Source organism: Gavia stellata, chromosome 2 (genome assembly GCF_030936135.1).
Source record: "Gavia stellata isolate bGavSte3 chromosome 2, bGavSte3.hap2, whole genome shotgun sequence".
Classification (NCBI taxonomy): domain Eukaryota; kingdom Metazoa; phylum Chordata; class Aves; order Gaviiformes; family Gaviidae; genus Gavia; species Gavia stellata.
This window is the reverse complement of record NC_082595.1, coordinates 80,423,267-80,441,542: the sequence shown is the minus strand read 5'-3', so window position 1 is coordinate 80,441,542 and position 18,276 is coordinate 80,423,267. Positions and strand designations below refer to the sequence as shown.

Below are 18,276 nucleotides of genomic sequence, written 5' to 3'. Positions count from 1 at the left end.
GAAGAAAACTTAAATCTCTGCCATTCTTTTAAGCACACCTTAGCTTTAAATTTTGAACAAAGACCTTATCTTAGGAGACAGTCACAAACCCACCGAAGAAACAGACAGATCAACACACTTTTCTGGATTCTGCCATTAATCTCCAGAGAGAAAGTTCTGCTCAGTTTTTGTGGATTGCTTGTGAGAAATGCTCCTGACCCTGAGTAAGTTTCCTTATAGAGGCAACTGATTTTACTAGTGTGGTTCTGAGAAAGGAAGAGCTCTGAAGATTTCTGGAACGTTCAAGCTGGACAATAGAACCATGTTTGCATGTGTGCAAGGAGGTTTAATTCCCTAGAGTGAATCACAGGAATAGAAACCTGTTAGAAAAATAGGGATGGGGGGTGCGCGTGTGTGTGATGTTCTACATTTAACTACAGAAAGGAAAGGAGAATGAGGTATACATCTAGGAAGAGCATGATTCCTGACAGGAGATGGTGAGAGTTCAAGATAGTTTTCTTTTGAGTTATTCTTGTATTTTCAGTGTAGCTATGATAGGGAGATGGTTGCTGGTACTAGAAGGAGCTCTTCCTAACTGACATTTTTTAGTTTTGATACATGAGCAGATTTAGCATCCATGGAATGTGGAGAAATGCTCAATGAAGGGGCACTTGGTATGAGAAACATCACTGTATTCACAAGATTCTAAAACCAGTAGGCTGAATATGACTTCTTACTGTAACGTCCATGTGAGGAGGGGCAGATGGAACTGAAGATATCAATTACTGATGCATCAGGATCTGCTACAGCGGTATTATCTGACTGCCACAGCTACTGAAAATATATATGAGAAGAATCGGGTTGTAAAAACAGACTGGGGCAACGGAGGCTGCATTTGGTCACTTTCTGCCAGCAGCATTAGGAAGTCTCTGCATGTTTCTCAGTGAGTCAGTGATGCCAACACATGGAAAGCCAGTCTGGTTTGAGCAGCATGAGGCAGAGGGACACCAGAAAGTGTCGTGCAATTGCATGATTAGGAGAAAGCAGGTGCAGAGAAAATGTTTTTTCCCCTTTGTGAAAGAGCTGGAGTTCCACTTTTTTCTTATCTGTGTTCCCCGTCTCTCAGACACCGAGAGCAGTACGTTTCTTTCTTCTCTGGTCATCTAAGGAAAAGAAACGGTCTGAATGCAAGACGTGTATTTAGTGTAAGACCTGAGTGAATCATATAGATTGACTTAAGTCTTTCTGAATCACAGGTAACCATGCATTAGATGTTGAGCTCAAAAGTGTCTGAAGGAACATCTCAATGCCTGTATACTGCAAAACCCACCCAAATCTTTTTAGTACCCTATACAGTTCCTTTAATTGCTTTGTACATAAAAAGGCAGCTTACTGTAGTATATCCATTGTCTGGATGCACTCTGTTGCATTGTATTTTCTTGAGTCTATACCAGTGCAGGTGTGGGAGGATCCTTTGGAGTATGAGATTACTTTGAGTAAAGTTTTAGCTTGCTGAAGTAGTCAGGCTTTGGCTTTCTCATCTTCCCTGGCTCATCTTCCTTCACAATGTTCTCTGGTGGTATGGCTGTCATTCTTTGCCACCCCATGTGCCTCTACATGGAAAGATGCTTACTGTTGATTAGAGCAGCTTAATTTACTGTGCAACATTCAGGGTAAGGTGTGATATTTTGGAAGGGGAAACATGCTGTTTGAATATAATATTTTATAATGTGATACTCCTGATAGTTTCTGAACCCATTTTGTCATCTTTTTACATTTTAAAATATATTCATTATTAAAAAGGGGAGAGAAAGAGTGAATGATTATGTGCCCAAATAACACTTTCTTGCTTTTGGTAGCCTTTGGGCTTGGCTAGGGTTATTTTTTTTTTTTCGGGGTACAAGGAAAGTTCACTGATTGTTCTGAGACCTATTTGGTTCATAAAACAAGTATCCGAGTTAAGCAAGGCAAGTGTATAGCTGTATCAGAAGTGCTGAAAGTTGCCTTCCACAAGACTCCAAAAGCCTAAATGTTGACCTGAATTTTCTCAAAACTTTACCAGGCTGCAGAATTCCACTTAGAAAAATGAGAAGAAAAATTGTTTCATTTCCAATGTCCGTTATTATATGTTACTACTTTTAAGTCTGTTGTTCTTATTGCTGCTGACTGGTATTTTTTTTTTTTTCCACGAAAATTTAAAATGCACAGATATGGGCCAAACTTGGAAGGCAGATGTAGTTTTGTTAGCCTACCTTTTTTAAAATCAATGGAAGACTGGACTTTGACTTCATTAGGGCCAGGAGTTCCCCAATAATTGCTGTCAATAAGGATACATAATACTGCTGGAAACCCTAGGGGTTTGCCTATGCACAGGCGTAACAGTTTTGGTATTTCTATTTCTCTTTCAAACCAATCTTTTAAATGCCCTTTAAAATTTTGATAGTAATAACATTGACTTTCACAAAAAAAAAAAATTCTAAACCACCTGTATATTAAAAGTGACAGCTAATCTATACTTCTTCAGTAAATGAAAGCCGAGGCATGCTGAAGTATATGAAATATTAGGTAAATCCTTTTTCTCAATGTTAAAATAATTTGCAACTTTGCTTTCTGCGGTACATTTTCTGAGTGGGTTGAGCTCTCCCTAAGTAATTAATAACTCTTAAGCTGTCTGAATAGTTTCCCTTGAGTTGCATCATATAATGTGTCATATGAAAACAACTTGAGGTCTAATGTAACATGAAACTGTGTAGTGCATCTTAATGTGATTTGAGGAAGATGGATGGGAAGGAAATTATTTCTTATTCTGAGTAACAAACAGCTGTTCTTAACTTTTATTTGAGAAGAATTTAAAATACCCTTTCTAGGCAGAGATTGGTAAATTGTTCTAGTTAGTTATTTCCCCTTCTTCTATAGAGCAAGTCAAGTTAGGCAAAAACCAAGAATCAAAAATATATTAATTTGATGTAGAAATATTGAGAATAATATGGAGATTTTTTGTATTTGGTCACCTGAGCTTTACTTTTTTATTCATAATGGATCTCAGTTTAAATAACTTAGCAAACACGAAAAGGTTAAGATTTCAGCGTCTCCATCAACTCCATTACCCAGCATAGGAGAGTTGTTTAAACTAACTCCTTGAGCTCTGGTCACCAAATTATTGTAACATTGTCATGTTACAAGTGACATATACCAGGTAATGGTATATGTCAGCTGGAAAAGATATGTCTTACCATAAACTCTAAACATCTCTCACTTCACTCTCAGGAAATGTAAGTTGGCTTATCTTTCTCTTCTTGGAAGACATTCAGCAAGCTGGAGGCTTCATTGATACTTGTAAATACGGAAGTTTATCATATGCTGTAGTGTATTCTCATTCGATATGGAACAATTAGAGTTCATAAGATTTAAAAATAGATGCTGCTTTTCCATTAGTGCTTTTTTTAAAAATAAAAACAAAAGGTAAATAAAGGATTGCCTTACTAAATTTGATATGGGTAACTCAATGCTGCTTTACAAAGATAGAACTAAAACTGTTTATAGCACAGTGAATACGCAGTTAATTCATTCATAATTACTTCTTTTAGCATGGCAGCACTAGGAGAACCAGATGGTATCTGCATTTCAGAAATTTTCAGAACTTCTGAGGAAGTGAATTAATAAGCAAATATTTTGGCAAAAATCAGTCTATACTTGATCATTACAAACAGTGGAAGGTATGCACAAATATAGTTGTAAGGATCATGCAAAATTCCTGTAACTGCTCTTGTAGTAACCTCATAATGTACAGTCTGTGCTGTGCTTGGGCCACAGCACCTGTTTTTAGGAAAAAATTATGGCTACGTTTAATCCAGTAGAAAAGAGGAGAATGCAACAAAAGCCTTTGCAACTCTGAGTATACCTGTGCTTTGGTAGTGTCATATAGTTGTTGCAGGAGTGTCAGTGTATATTTATTAACATTCTGGATGCACCTGCCTGATGCGTCAACATGTGCAACATTAAGAGATAACCTGAATGTCTGTATTTGTAATGTATATATGTACGATCTAAAACCTTGTATTGTTAGGGATTTGCCTGCTTGTTATCTTTGGTCTCCTCAATCTGCCAGCTGGGGCCTCTGTAATTTACAGTGCACCTCAACCCAGCAGGCTAGGGTGGTGTAAATTCAAGCCTGTGTATTCAGTTCATGTACTTCAATTCCTGCTATTGTTTTCAGCAGTTCCCACCAAGGGTGTGCTTCGCTTTAGGAACACAGTGCTCCATTCACCAACTTCAATTTTTTGTTATATACTACTGACAATATGGACAGAGGGAGAAAATCAAACTGTCTAAGTTCCTCCTAAAGTATAATTTAGTCAAACTTTGGGTGCCTGAGTCTCAGAGAATGATTCAAATTGCCTACTCTCAAGCATCAACTAACCCCTGGTGGCACCTAAAATGAATCATTTTAGACAACAGATTTCCCCCAGCGTCTGGGCATTAGTTCCAGGGAAGCTCAGAAGCACCATGGCTTAAGCAGCTAGGCATGTAACTCCCACCCAAGTTTCATTGTGACTCAAAGATGTGTGTAGAGATGCCTGAACACTGCCTGTGTCCCCAGAGGAGTGCCTAAACCAGTGCCTGTGCTTAAATCGCACATAATAAGCTTGGACAGCATTGAATTCAACACAAACCACAGCAGTCATCAGCACTTTCAGTGTAGAAGAGGGAGAGAGGACCTTTTCAATAGCCTTAAAGGTTAGAGCAGTCATCCAGGAAGGATGTCTGGTTTGGGTTGTCCTAAGCTTCTGTAAGTTCAACAGGAATGGGAGAACTCTATTGTTGTCCCACTGTTGAGGATATTTCCGGTTGGGGTGCTGTAAACCATAGGGCTGATCCCATGCCCAGATAGTTTACTGTTCTGCAGAGATGCATTCATCTATTACTGATGCCCAATAAAGGTATTTTCTTTATAAATCATAAACGTATTCTTTATACTATAATTAAAGTACAGAGTAATACAAAATCTAGAACTAAGTCCTGCAAAGCCTATTCGCTTTTGCCTTGTCTTTTGACATTGAAACATCTATAGCTGTACAACAGAGCATATGGGTCCACTAACAATGTGGGAGAGCAGCCAGTTTGGTCCTGGGATAAAACAGGAATCAGCTGTGGGAAATAAGCCAAAGAAGTGTGATTCCCACATAAGGGACTTAAATAGGTGTTAGTCCATAGAGAAGCTTTTTGACAGGATTTAGAGCAGGATTCTCCACACAGAAAGCATTTTTCCTGAGATCCTAAGTTAACTGAAGTGCACTGATTTCCAGGAGGGTTGTGGAGTTATTGTCTTGTCAGCTGGTGCTTTCCTCTTTTTTTTTTTTCCCCCCTTTGTTTTGTTTTGGTTTTAGTTTTTTTAATAAAGCCTTTATAACACATTACTGTGTAATTATAAACCCATGTGTAGTTTTTTAGAACTAAACCATTTACTTCACATGAGTGTGGGAAGAAAAACAGAGGAAACTTTTCTGCTGCATGGGGCCCTCAGGTTTCCTCTGCTCTGATCCAGGGAGTGCCTTTTGCAATGTGGCTAGCTGGTCAATCCTCACAGTTTTCAGCAAACAGCAATGCTAACACTTGAGCTGCTCGTGTGTTGTGGTGTTTGCATCTGTGGTTTTCATTTGTTTCATCTCTGTCTTAGAAATAATTTGAAATGCAGAAGCTTCAAAAGAAAAAAGTTGATTGCACCATCCTAATTTGTTTGGTACAGAATCAGTATATATTTAATGATTACCAAAGTCTGTAGAGTTGAGTTAGAGACTAATTTCATTTTTTCTGAAATACAAACTTTTCAAATAGTTCATAGAAGTGCTGTTCTACTGCATTCTGTGATATAGGTAGCAAGTCAGACTTTTTCTTAGAGGTGTCAACATATCTTAGGTAAGAAAAGAATAAAAAAAAATCAAACAACAGGAAGTCATTCATTCAGATATGCATTCCTTACTTTTGTTCAAGCCTGCTAAAGTCCAGCTGTTCTGATACTCAAGATGTCCGAGTCATTGCCCATGGAGGTCACTGCATCAAACCCTGTGCTCAAAGCAGGACCAGCTTGAAAGATCAGGTTATTATGAGCCCTGTCCAGCTGTGTTTTGAAAGTCTCCAAGGATGGGGATTGTTCCACAAACCCTCTGGGAAACTTATTCCAGTATCCAAACTAATAAATTGGGAAAAGCAGTATTATTTTAGAATATGTTTATGTGTGGCATTTACTTTGCAGCAGTTTTTTAAGACTCCTATTTACAATAATCACTGATTTTAAAAGTTAGAACAAAAAATTCATTAGCCAAATCTTCAGCCATTGATTCTTATAAATAGATTGAATTGTACTTTTGACAAGAGGCACTTCTGAACACTGAAGCCTGTGAATTTGTATGAGTGTGAGTGAGTGTTTGGCTTCTTGTTTTCACCAGATATTGTTTCTGTTCATTCCTTTTAAGCAGTGTTTGTGTGTATAACAATAACAAGAAACCTTTTTTTTTTTCTCCTTCCTATTGTAGACAAGTATTTCCAAATGGGCTTCCTGAAGAATACTCTCTAGTTGCTACGTTCCGTGTACGGCGAAATACCAAGAAAGAGCGTTGGTATATATGGCAAGTTTTAAATCAGTATGACACACCTGAGGTTAGAGTCATCTTTTTTTTTTTCATTGTTTCATTTTTTTCCCCATATAATATGGCAAATATAACTTAGTGGATGTTTCACCACTGGATTTAGCTACAGTTTATGTGGCATAGACAGCCTGCTCTGAAATAATTGATGGTTTATTGTAGGAATGACATAAATTTAACTAAATGTGTTGAGTTAAGATTGCAAACTAGGATAAGAAGGCATGTTATGATTCATAGCTGAAATATATTTACCAAGTTACATAGCAAAATGCTTCATAACATAATTCTTGCTCAATCTATGTAGTTGAAGTATTTTTATTATATATAGTTTATATATGTGTTTAATTCTTATACTCATGACTTTTAAGTGACCACTTCTTATATTTTATTTTGCTTTCAGATCTCTGTCCTTCTGGATGGTACAAAAAAGGTTGTGGAGTATATGACCAAATCTGCTCAGGGAAATATACTGCACTACACTTTTAAGAGTCGAGAAATTTATCCATTGTTTGATCGGCAGTGGCATAAACTTGGTATCAGCGTGCAGTTGGGAATCGTTTCCCTCTATTTGGATTGTAATTTAATTGAGAGAAAGCAGACTGATGAAAAATTCACCGTTGACTTGCAGGGAAGGACTCTGATTGCTTCTCGCGCTGCAGATGATAAGCCTGTAGATGTGAGTAGTATGAAAGGAAAACCAGATAAATTAAAATAACGTTTTAACCATGATTTTACTAACACCATTGTAAAGAATTATGTAGATAAAAGGTTCAAAACTGGTTATTAATTTTGAGTTTGTATTCTTAATTTGAAGTCCTTAAGTCTTTTTCTCTAAACAATTTTCAGAGCTGTAGCATCTGCTAAGGCAAATCTTCTGTTACCAGAATAACTGCAAAAACTCGACCCTGGTTTCAGGAGTCTGTTTTTCTGTATTCGTTTTGGAGTAAGAGCCACATAGTTACCATAGACATATTATTACTACATTTAGGGATAACTTCCAGTGGTAATTTTTAATCATTCAATTTCTATAAGATTTATTCATAAGTTTCTATCAGTCATCTGTTACAGTTTGTCTCTCTTTGATAAAGGGGAGACACAAAAAAATTAAGGATTACCTCTGTATCAAGATTGTATCACCTTCCAGGGTAATTCCGGTATGCAGAAATAGGGACACATTGTTCATAGTTGTCACTGCTGCCTCCGAATGGGAGTGATTAGGAAGTGCTAGAGGTGTGTTTCCTGCAGCCTTTGGTGCAAGAATTACCCAAGGCAACCCCTTAATATTCTGGGCTGTGTTCTGTCCTAGAGATGCTCTCCTCTCTTTCCTCATGCAGGGAGCTCACAGCAAGTAATTTGAAAGCTCCATGAAATGTCAGTTTGTTTTAAGTATGCTGACATCCAGTTACCAGGTTTAAAGCATCTGTCTTGGAGTTTATAGTGACCATCTGAAAGTTTCAGCTATATTATGTACACTGTACAGTTCCAGATGAAAATAGCACATTGTAACTGCAAGCTAGCTTTGTGGAAGGAATCAGTCCTGTGAGATGCTAAACACTTTGTCCTGGACACGGAGCTCTTATTTCACGGGGCCAAGCTCATGCTTCATTTTATTTTCTAAGACTGAGTTCAACTTTATTTGAAATGCATGTACTATCTCCTCATTTCCAAGTGGCACACGGGAGAAGGAGCAGATTCTTTTTATCTTGTATTTGTTGCATGGCACAGGCTGGATAATTCTGAGTGGAAGTTGTCAATTGGGATTTCCAAGTTTGCAGGAAAACATTATGGGCATAAAGCTGATGAAGGCAGCAGAGCAGATCCTGTACCAACAGTCACTCTTCTCAATACCACATGCAAGGGAGAGAATAAGAGGATACGAAACAGATGCAGAAAGAGGCATACAACGGCAAGATTAGCTAGTTAAAATTAGATGCTGTTCATCTCACCAATCCACCAAAAACCTCTGAAACAGAATCTTTATATACAGAATTTATGATTTTTGCCCTTCAGATGATTTAATGGCAAGGTCCAAAAAAAGGTCTGTCCAAAGTGATAGAAGAGCTATATGAGATAGAGCTTATCAACCCTTTACTCTAGTTCACTGCAGGAGAAAATTAAGTTCCTGAAAAGGTTTACAGATGCCTATGTGGCATAGCACGAGCAGTACAGAGGGATGCAACTTCCATAAAGATAAATCTAAAATGTGATTTACATCAAAGTAATAGACTGCATAACTTGTTCTTTAAGTGAGGAGCTGTGTAATTGTTGTGGATTTGTCTCTTTTTGCAGCATTTCAGAAATACACAGTGTTTCAGAGAGAAAGTTTGTTATGCCAAGATAAGAAAATGCATGCCGTAACACATGATTTTTTACATCTTATTAATCCCTTTTGTATTTCTTAATAGATTGAACTTCACCGTATAACAGTTTATTGTAATCCAAAACTTGCAACAGTATATACGTGTTGTGAAATATCTGCAGACCTGGTAAGTTATTTATTAAAATGCAAATGTTACTTCAAAAGAAATTGCTTCATTGTTTCTTACTAAAGAGTTGTAAAGAAATTTCAATAGAAGTGTTAGATTAATTATCTCCAAAAAATGAATCACGGTACGATTTTTCTTGCTGCCTAACTACATGGCACAGTGGAACTTCAGTAAAAGGCACTAGGTGCTGCTAGTGCTTTTTAAATGCATTTCTTAACATTGATTAATATCTGATTAGTAACTGAGGAAGTCTCAGAGAGTAGGAAACAAATCACTACGATGACCTGAGGATGGCTTCAAATAACAGAGGCCATTTCAGTAACAGTTGCATCTAGTGAAGCATTACAGATGATATACAAAGCCCATGAAAGAGTCTGCATGATAGTGGAAGGGAAGAAAAATAGGAAGGTGTTGAGGGTGTTTCCCTTATTTCAATATGCTAACGTGGAGGAATGGGTGTTTCATAATTGGCAAACACTTTGTTCTTTATAACACTCATGCTGAGATGTATATATTCTTTAACATAAGGGAAAACATTGATTTAGTTTAGAGGGTTCCCTTTTCCCTTTTGTTTTGATAGAATCAGTCTAAACTGGAAGACACTAGAAATATAGAAATGCTTGAAGTTGCAGATGTGATTGTTTTGCTGAATCAAGCCCATTTGGAGAAAAAAAAATAAAGAAAATAAAAACTCAGAAAGAAAATAGGTTAAAATGTTTGTCTGCTAGTTACAAATAGTCTGTAAGAGCAGGCTCCTCTGAGATAGCGGGCAGTACCATCACCACCCAGCCTGCAGTCAGCAAAAAAACCCAGAGCATGCAGAAGAACTAACTGATGCCATCTACAAAGAGATAGGAGAAAATGGTACCTGGAACAGAGGGATAAAGCTGCCCAAGAACAGAGGAGCAGAAGACTTTGTGGGAACTGACAACTGATAGGTTCTCAGAAGCATGGAAGAGGCTGGATCTAATTTATCAAGGGAAATTTCAATTTTAAATAATAATTTATTGTTCAACTATATTTCAGAATATATTCCTGATAATAGTGCAGGCTTTCTCTTGAAAGTAGAAGCTCATGGATAGTGAAATGAACGGATTTTTTTCTGTAGGTTCCACTTTGTACATGGAAATACAATTTATTAGCAGTTATGACACAGTAGCAAAAAAGTAAAAACAAACCAATCCCTAATTATATATGAACACAAAAAGATCAAGGATAGGCTTTATTAACAGCATCTTAAACATTCATTCAGCTATATAGCTAAAGGCACCATCAGTTTCATTTGTATGGTGAGGATGTGAAAAATGGAGGACTACTTATTAATGACTTTCATATTGAAACCAGCATTACATTTTCTGATTTTTTTCGCTACTTCCTTACCAATTATAAGGGCTACACTTTCAGCAATTTAAGGGAAGGAATTTATCCTTAGATACAAATTTCTACACTAAGCTGTAAATCCTGTGGAAATTTCTTTGACAGAAGGCTCTCGGGAGACCTCTTAACATCTTAATAAGAGCTTTTGAAATTTATCACATTCTGTTGACTTGTCCTGTAGCATATCTTCAGGTTGGTTCAGCTCTCATGAGTTACAGACAGGTAGATATTGGCTTCAGGGCTTTTTGTTTGTTTCCAAACTCTGCATGCCCAAAGTATTTCATTACAAAAAAATGGTAGAATTTTCCCTCACACTCACTCTGACTTTTTGCATTTTGGGGCAGGGGGCGGAGGACAGGATGAGACTGAGAAGTACCCTCTTTTTTCCCATGGGCATTATCTGCTTCACTACTTCTAATTTTGGGAGACTTCCTCTGTCTGGGCTCTTCTGGAAGAAAGAAGTGGGACAGTCAGATCAGTTTTAACTGGCATTGATTTTAGTACAGAAGGATCACAATGTCTAGACTTCCTTTTCCTACAGCTTTTTCCTCTGTTTGGCAATTGTGGCGTCTCTGTAATATGGTGTGTACAGGAGCATTAAAACAGAAAGTAACTTAAAAATAGTGTTTGGATGGTACTTATTTATTAGCCAAAGTGGACTAAAAATTAGAAAATCTTCTTTTGATTTTAGTGCCCACATGAGGAGAGGTTGCTTGCTACGACTTCATCACCAGTGACTGTTCATGCCAGCAAAATATACACACTTCCAGGAATGCAGCAAGAATCTAGAGAGAGATGCCAGTGCTTTCCAAAGAAAGTATGAGGTTTTCCTATTGCTTTTTAGTGCATCATGCTGTTTAATCATGCTAGATATTAAAAAAAAAGGTTGATTTTTTTTTTTTTGTACTTATGAAAAGTATCTTACTGGTTTGTAGCATACTTACATTGTATTTCCCAGTTAAGGAACAGTATATTTTAGATGTTGTTAATTTAAACTTAGAGTTGCAGAAGTCTGTAAGGTTTAGTTGTTTGAATACACACCAAAAAAAAAAAAATCCATAGTAAAAATGAGAATTATATTTAGGCATTATATTTAGAGTAAATGGTTTTACTTGAGAATAAACTATTTTCTACATAATGCTTTTTTTTAAATCCTTCTCCTGGGTGTTGCACTATATTTATTCTGAGTCATTTGCTTTGTTAGGCTTTGTGATAAAGACAAGGAAACCAAATCAAATACGTATTTTGGATCTGCTTCTTTGTTGATTTGTGATTTCTTTTAAAATCAGGGAGAAGCAGGATTGCCAGGAGTAGCTGGTTTGCCAGGCCAGAAAGGAGATAAAGGTGAAAAGGTAAAATATCGGTTGAATTCTCTCTTTCAAATCTTTATCTTTGACTTTCTTAAATAAAAACATAACGGATTTTGTTATTCCTTAAAGGAATCTCCCTGTACACAGGTTAAATCCTTTATCAGTCAGTATCTGGTTCTACACAAGGGCTTCCTGCCAGGCAGCCTACAGTTGTCTCACTTTGGAGTCCCCTCATCAACTCCATGCAACATAGTTTACCTGACTGGGAAGGACATGCCTACCCAACCACATCTGCATGTCCTCTTGCTGTTCCCCTTATCCAAAAAAAAGAGAAGCCATTTATGTCATCTGTGACAAGGATTTTCCCATATCATGTGTGTACGTCACTGCCAAAGGACAGAATCCTGTGCGGTGAATTCATCTTTGCAGTCATTAGTAGGAGGGTATGAATTCACTCGTATGACCTCAGCAATGTATATTCTTTGACATCAGTCTTACCTGAAACTTTCTTAATTGTGAAGAGCGAGGGACCTAACATTGGCAAGCCCCTAGGACAGGCCAGTAGCTGCTCCTTTCCTTGGGCCTATTCTGTATTTTTGTTCTGTAATGCTTGCCATGACATTCCTGTATTATTTAGCTTGGGGGTTTCCTAATAATAAAGGTCAGCATATCAGATGTTTTCCCTAAATTTGGTTGGAGGATGCTGGGTTAGGACAAACTATTGCAAATCAGCCAGAAAGACAGTGGATAGGAATTCTGAGTTCAGGGAATTCAGTGAGAGGAAGATACCTGGAATGTCCCAATCCAGAGGTTAGGATGGAGGTGTCCTAACCCAGCATCCTCCCTCACAGCACACTATTTAATACATGATCTGAAACAGTTTGTGAAGACAGCTAGCGCTGTTTCTAGGACTGCAGTACCTGGCTGAAATGGTTCCAGTTCTGAGAGGGCTTATCTACACAGTCAGTTGAAATTAAATACATTCCTTGATAGTGTCTTCCCCCCAACTGCTCCCCTCCAATATATATTTCGCTTTTGATACTAGCTGTATCTTTTTCCGAGGTAGAAAAAAAAGTTCAAGCATGTTAGTTTCTATAGCCCAGCTGAAACTAGAGGGATTGCTGGCAGTTTCCAAATTTAATCACGAATTTTTGCTGATCCTAGGTCTGAGTATATAGAACAATTGTCAGTGTTAGGGTTAGCCTATGTTACCAATATAGGGAGTTTCCTAGCATTTATTTGGGAAACTGCTCTTCTACTCCTGACATGATCCATTTAGACTATTACTGCTACTAAGATGAGAAAGGAGACCTCAGAAGTCTAAGTTTTTTACCATTCCATCTCACAGCCAATTAGCAATATTTACCATGCTAAGCATAGCACCTCTAAATAAAGCATGTGGGTGCCTGTGGTCACCTCCAGTTCTGTTCTCCTGTTCATTTTACCCTCGTTGCATTGATTCAAAAACTATCCAACAGTCAATGAACGCTTTCAACTTCTGTGCATCACTGATAGCAAATTGCATGAGACCATGTCTGACATGGTTGGTAATTACAAAGTACAAAATTTTTGGTTTAGATGTAAAACTGAAAATTGTTAAGCTTGAGATTCATGAAAAATAAATCTTTCAAGATTGATACAAATATCTTTTCGGTAGTGACCTGCTACCTATAAGTCCAAATTTGATCTGTTTATCACCATCCACTGTGATATTTCACTGAATATTTAGACCCTGAACAGGATTATGTGCATCCAGCAGCTTAGCCTAATGATAGTAAATTGACATTTGTGAACGTCGAGTCACAAAATTCAATGAATCATCAGGTTAAAGTCAGAGGTAGTACAGCAAACAGCTAGAAAGCTGCTAAATTTGAACCTTCCTTATAATTGACCGGTACTGGCTACTTCCTGGCTTTGGGGTGGGGTTTTTTTTGTTTTTGTTTGGGGGTGGGTGGAGGGCATGCTGTGATTGAAAGGATGGTCTCACTGTTGACCTTTGGGAGCGAACGAATACTGCCTTCAATAGTGCCTACCATGATGGAGCTGAATGCCACTTTCTCTGAGGCTTTAGTACCATTTTTTCTTTGCGTCTGCATTTATACAAGTTTTCAGTAACACTTGCTCTCAATGATGGCCTTGTTACATCAATAATTAGAGGTGCAGAGGCAGCAAGACCCCAGACCATTCCAGACATGCAGAACACATGATTAATTGCCAGATTACGTAAAGCAGAGTTTTGTAATATCTGATACATGAAATAGGCAGCTTCTTGATGACTTTGCTGGCCAGTCACAAAAAAAAAGGGATTTCTGTAAGTTGTCTGATGGTTCTTCAGCCTATGTTTCCCACTTTGCTTGTGCTCAGCTCCTCATTTTATTATTTTCTTTTGCTTCTAAATCATATTATTATTAGCATCCAACTAACTATATTTAAATGTCCTTGCCATGGCAGCATCCAAGTGAAAACAAGTTAATGTTAATTTTTTAGCTTCTTTCCTGGGAAATTTCTGTATCTGTTGATATTATCTCTTGTTCAGCACAACATTCCTTATCCTTTTATTTTACGTTGTTTCATTCCAATTTCCCATCCACTGTAATTAATTGTATGAATGAATTTACATGTCTTTTAGTTGCTATGGGATTGGCAAGAAAGTCTCTACATACACAAATCGGTGTTAGGCTATATTCAAGCCCCACAAAATTGCCCTTCTCTTCAGTCTAACATAGTTGTTCCCTAAGATCAGATTCTGTTTTGCCTGTTCAGGAATATCCAAGCTATCACCAGTACAAAGCATGATACCTGATAAGCCATTTTTAGGCATTTTGAATTTAGTTATTAGCCTGTTTTCACTTCATTCCTGTACACTTGGCAGTACTCTTGGCAGTCCTGTACTCTTGGCTCACCTTACTACCTCTGAACGGGTCTGAGCCAAAGTCCAAAGTGTATTGTGGGCCCAAATGACTGAAGTGCCATATTTTCACTGGAACAAGCATTCATGCAAATATTGATGCATCTCTGGCAAGCTGTCCATCTGAATGTACAGAAGCATCACTGATCAAAATTATTCCGTTTGTGTGAATGACCTTCCTATTTGTATGCTTGGCCTTCCATTATGACTTTGTGAGGACATTATGAGGAGAGTTCATCCCTCAACAATAGAAGTATTATCTCTGGTGCTTTGGGGGTGAAGAAGCTGCTCAGTTTCAAGACTGTCTCCCTTCTTGAATGACCAGACTGTTCAGTTTAGTACCATATACCCCTTATTGTGTAGCAAAAACTGCCTCAAGGGCAGTATTCCCTGTCGCTTTTGTTTCCTGTGCAAGCTTGGATCCAGGGATGTTTGCTCTGCAGGATTTTATTTGCTGGGACATCAGCTTCTGCAGCTATCTGCAGCAAGGGGCAACCTCCTGTTCTTTAATGTCTGAATAATTAAGACTCAAAAAGTCACCAGGACCAACTTTGTTTGCTGCTTACTGATATTTGCCCTTGAAACACACTTTTTGGACTGCCCGATACCTTTTTCCCGTTGGATGAAAACTGAGAGGCAGCAGTGGTCAGGTGTACAATTTAGGTTATCCCTGGATAATATACCATGTTATTCTCACGTGTGATTCTTAGCACAGTGTATTTCACAAGTTTCAAGTGGTCACAAATCAGGTGGAAGTCTCCTGTTATTTAACACATTTTGGTATCTGCTTTGTAGAGCTAGGTTTCCTCTTCTGCTGAGCTGAGTGAGAAATTTACCATGTTTTCTGTTTTGGAAGCAATTTCTGCTACTTCAGCATGGTATATAGCTACTCAGACTCTTACAAATATATTCTTGTTAGCAAATGTCTTTTGATCACAATGTGAAGGTCCTGTTTTGTCCTCAATATGTAGAAATTCTTCAGAAGGACAGAATATGGATCACAGTAATTGGAATGATTACATATATACTGAATATACAAACTATTTTTTCTCTATCAAAGAGGCTAAAAAAAGTAGTTATTTTTATTTCTTTTAAGCAAACTTAGTGCCCACAAAAGATTTTTAAATCAAAATACAAAGAGAATTAAATATTTTTATATAATATTAAACCATTCCAAGCTGCGTTAATAGGTCATTGGTTAATGCTGTAAGTACAGCAGGGAGCAAAAAAGCCAGAGGCAGAGTGCTTTCAAACATTAAAGTGCCTGTTGATGCACACCATGGAAAAATTTATTGCTATTCAAGTGAGCTTGATTAATTTATATTTTATATAGGAAAATATTTGTAATAGAATGATAAGAAAAAAGAACTCATGGAGAACAAGTGAGGTGTCTGCGTATTTTCCTTGCTAGTCTTCCTTTCCTCCTCCTCTGTCATTCCTCCTATAACTCAGGTCCACCTGATTCCACCTAAGGCATATCTATTGTGCTATGCAGCCTTGAGAATGGTTCCTTTCTGGTCCGATTTTTGTTGCAGAGGTTATTGATACGGACCTAGAAGCTGGAATGCATGAAAAAGAAAAATTTTGGGCAAAATACAGCTGGCTGTCAGTGATGACAAAGTCAGGCATTGCCGGTGTACTTGGTAGACTAAAATCTTACAATGGGCAGAAGGGAATGCTCCATGCCTATGGAGCTAAGAATTTATTGGTAGACCTACTTAATGTTTTAACCATCTAATAGTCCAAGTTATCAAATTAATAAGGAAAAACATTATTAGTAATAAGTTTAAGTTGTTTTCTTTAAAAAAAGAAAAAGGTCTTAAATATGTAACTCTTTTCTATGTTACCATATTCACCATTCCAGTATTCATCTCAGCCCTAAGGAAGGCAGTTTGTCCTCCTCAAGAGGGAGTGGAGAGGGTGGCAGTGAGTCCTCAGCACTCTGAGGTGCTCAGAGGGTTGGGGGATGTCACCATTCCCCAGCGGGGCCACCCCAGAGCTGAAGCTGGAGTAGGGGAGGCAGCAGTCACTGGCCCCGGCGCAGGGGTTAAACCAGCGACACTGAGCTCAGGCCATGGCAAGCCTGAGCCCCTGTGCTGCTGGAACAGCACACATCCAGGGGCTTCTGCTGGGAGTAACAGGGATGATACTTCTGGGCTGTGCACTCCCTGCTTCTCCCCCAGTACCAGGGAAACCCCGGAGCGACGCTACCTTTGGGATGAGGTTTTCTTCTCACCTTTGGCAAATTCTCCAAATATTGAAATTACTGTATTCATCAACTAAAGGTTCCTAACTGGGAGGGGTGGGGGGTGTCCAGGTCTATGTACTTCTATCACCATTTTGTAATCATGAGAACTGTTTACCTGTCTGTACAGCTAAGTTTTAAATTCTAGCTTACGTAATTTCTTACAGGGACTGCCTCTGACTTTAATCATACAGATGACGGATCTAATATAAAGAATGAGTTCTCTACATTACCTTCCACTTTATTACTTTTGGAAACCTTGCCAGTACACTGTCTGCTGGGAACAACTCTCCGGAGAGTGTGCTGGTATTTCTTTCTTGATAATAATACACATTTTCTTACCTGGACATTTCTGATGCTAGTGGCACACATAACTATGCAGAGATGAGAACCGGGAAAGCTAATTTACTTAATCAAATCTTACAAAACCAAAACTGATTTTGGTTAAAGAGTGTTTTGACAACTGACATAGGTTACTCATTTTATCTGAACTAAAATGTCCCCAGTGTAGACAAGAGCAATGTTGTAATGCAATACTCTAGCCGTGTGCGCTCTAGGCCACATTAATGTCATTCTTTCTGTTTATTAAGTGCATTTGCTTTTATCTTAGTATTAAAATCATCATCTGTACCTGGTCAGTGCAGAACCCTTCTGAGAATATTTTCCTCCTCTCAAAATTTCTTGCGGACTATGTTTTCTAGATAAAATATTAATGTGTCAAGTTAATCCCACTCCATATCACAATGTAAATATATCTTAAATAGATGTGCAATGTAAGAGATAAAATAATGTATTTAAATAAAATACTTTCTTAAAAGAATGTTTTTTTGGTTTTATATGAGAAAGGGCTGTAATTCGTTAACTTAAATCGTTATCACTTTGTCATTCTTTCTGTCACCACATTTGGCTTTAGGCTATCTTTGGTGTACATGACTCTTCAATAATAATGTGTGGTATAGGAATCAAGGTACTGTATTTTGTGTCTGCTACTAGCATATAATTTCTAGTTCTACAACAGGTGCATTGAATAAAGGCTGCATGGTTCAAAGAAGTAAAGGTCAAGTGCTTTTGAAACTCTCTGAATCATTAATGAAAAAAAAATTATCACAAGTATAATACTGCAGGTGGTCTCAGATGTGCAAAATTGTTTCCACTTCAGATAGAAGGCTGATTGGTATAATTGGAAAGAAGCATGTTTGCTGTCTGCAATCTCTTTTTAAGAGTTTAGTTTGGCTTGGCTTTACGGAAAGTTGACAAAAGCTTTTTTTTTTTTTTTTATTTTTTTCTTTTTTTTTTTTCATCTCAGCCTGCTGAATTTCCACCCTAT

At 37.8% G+C, this 18,276-nt stretch overlaps 1 protein-coding gene across 1 annotated transcript in view; it reads left to right on the top strand.

The window, feature by feature from the left end:
- COL19A1 (collagen type XIX alpha 1 chain) overlaps positions 1-18,276 on the top strand; it is a 201,151-nt gene that overhangs the window by 24,180 nt on the left and 158,695 nt on the right. The window contains exons 4-8 of the mRNA XM_059829068.1: positions 6,513-6,636; positions 7,024-7,299; positions 9,029-9,109; positions 11,178-11,303; positions 11,776-11,838. Of these exons, the coding sequence (XP_059685051.1) occupies positions 6,513-6,636; positions 7,024-7,299; positions 9,029-9,109; positions 11,178-11,303; positions 11,776-11,838 (670 nt within the window). The remainder of the gene's footprint in view (positions 1-6,512; positions 6,637-7,023; positions 7,300-9,028; positions 9,110-11,177; positions 11,304-11,775; positions 11,839-18,276) is intronic.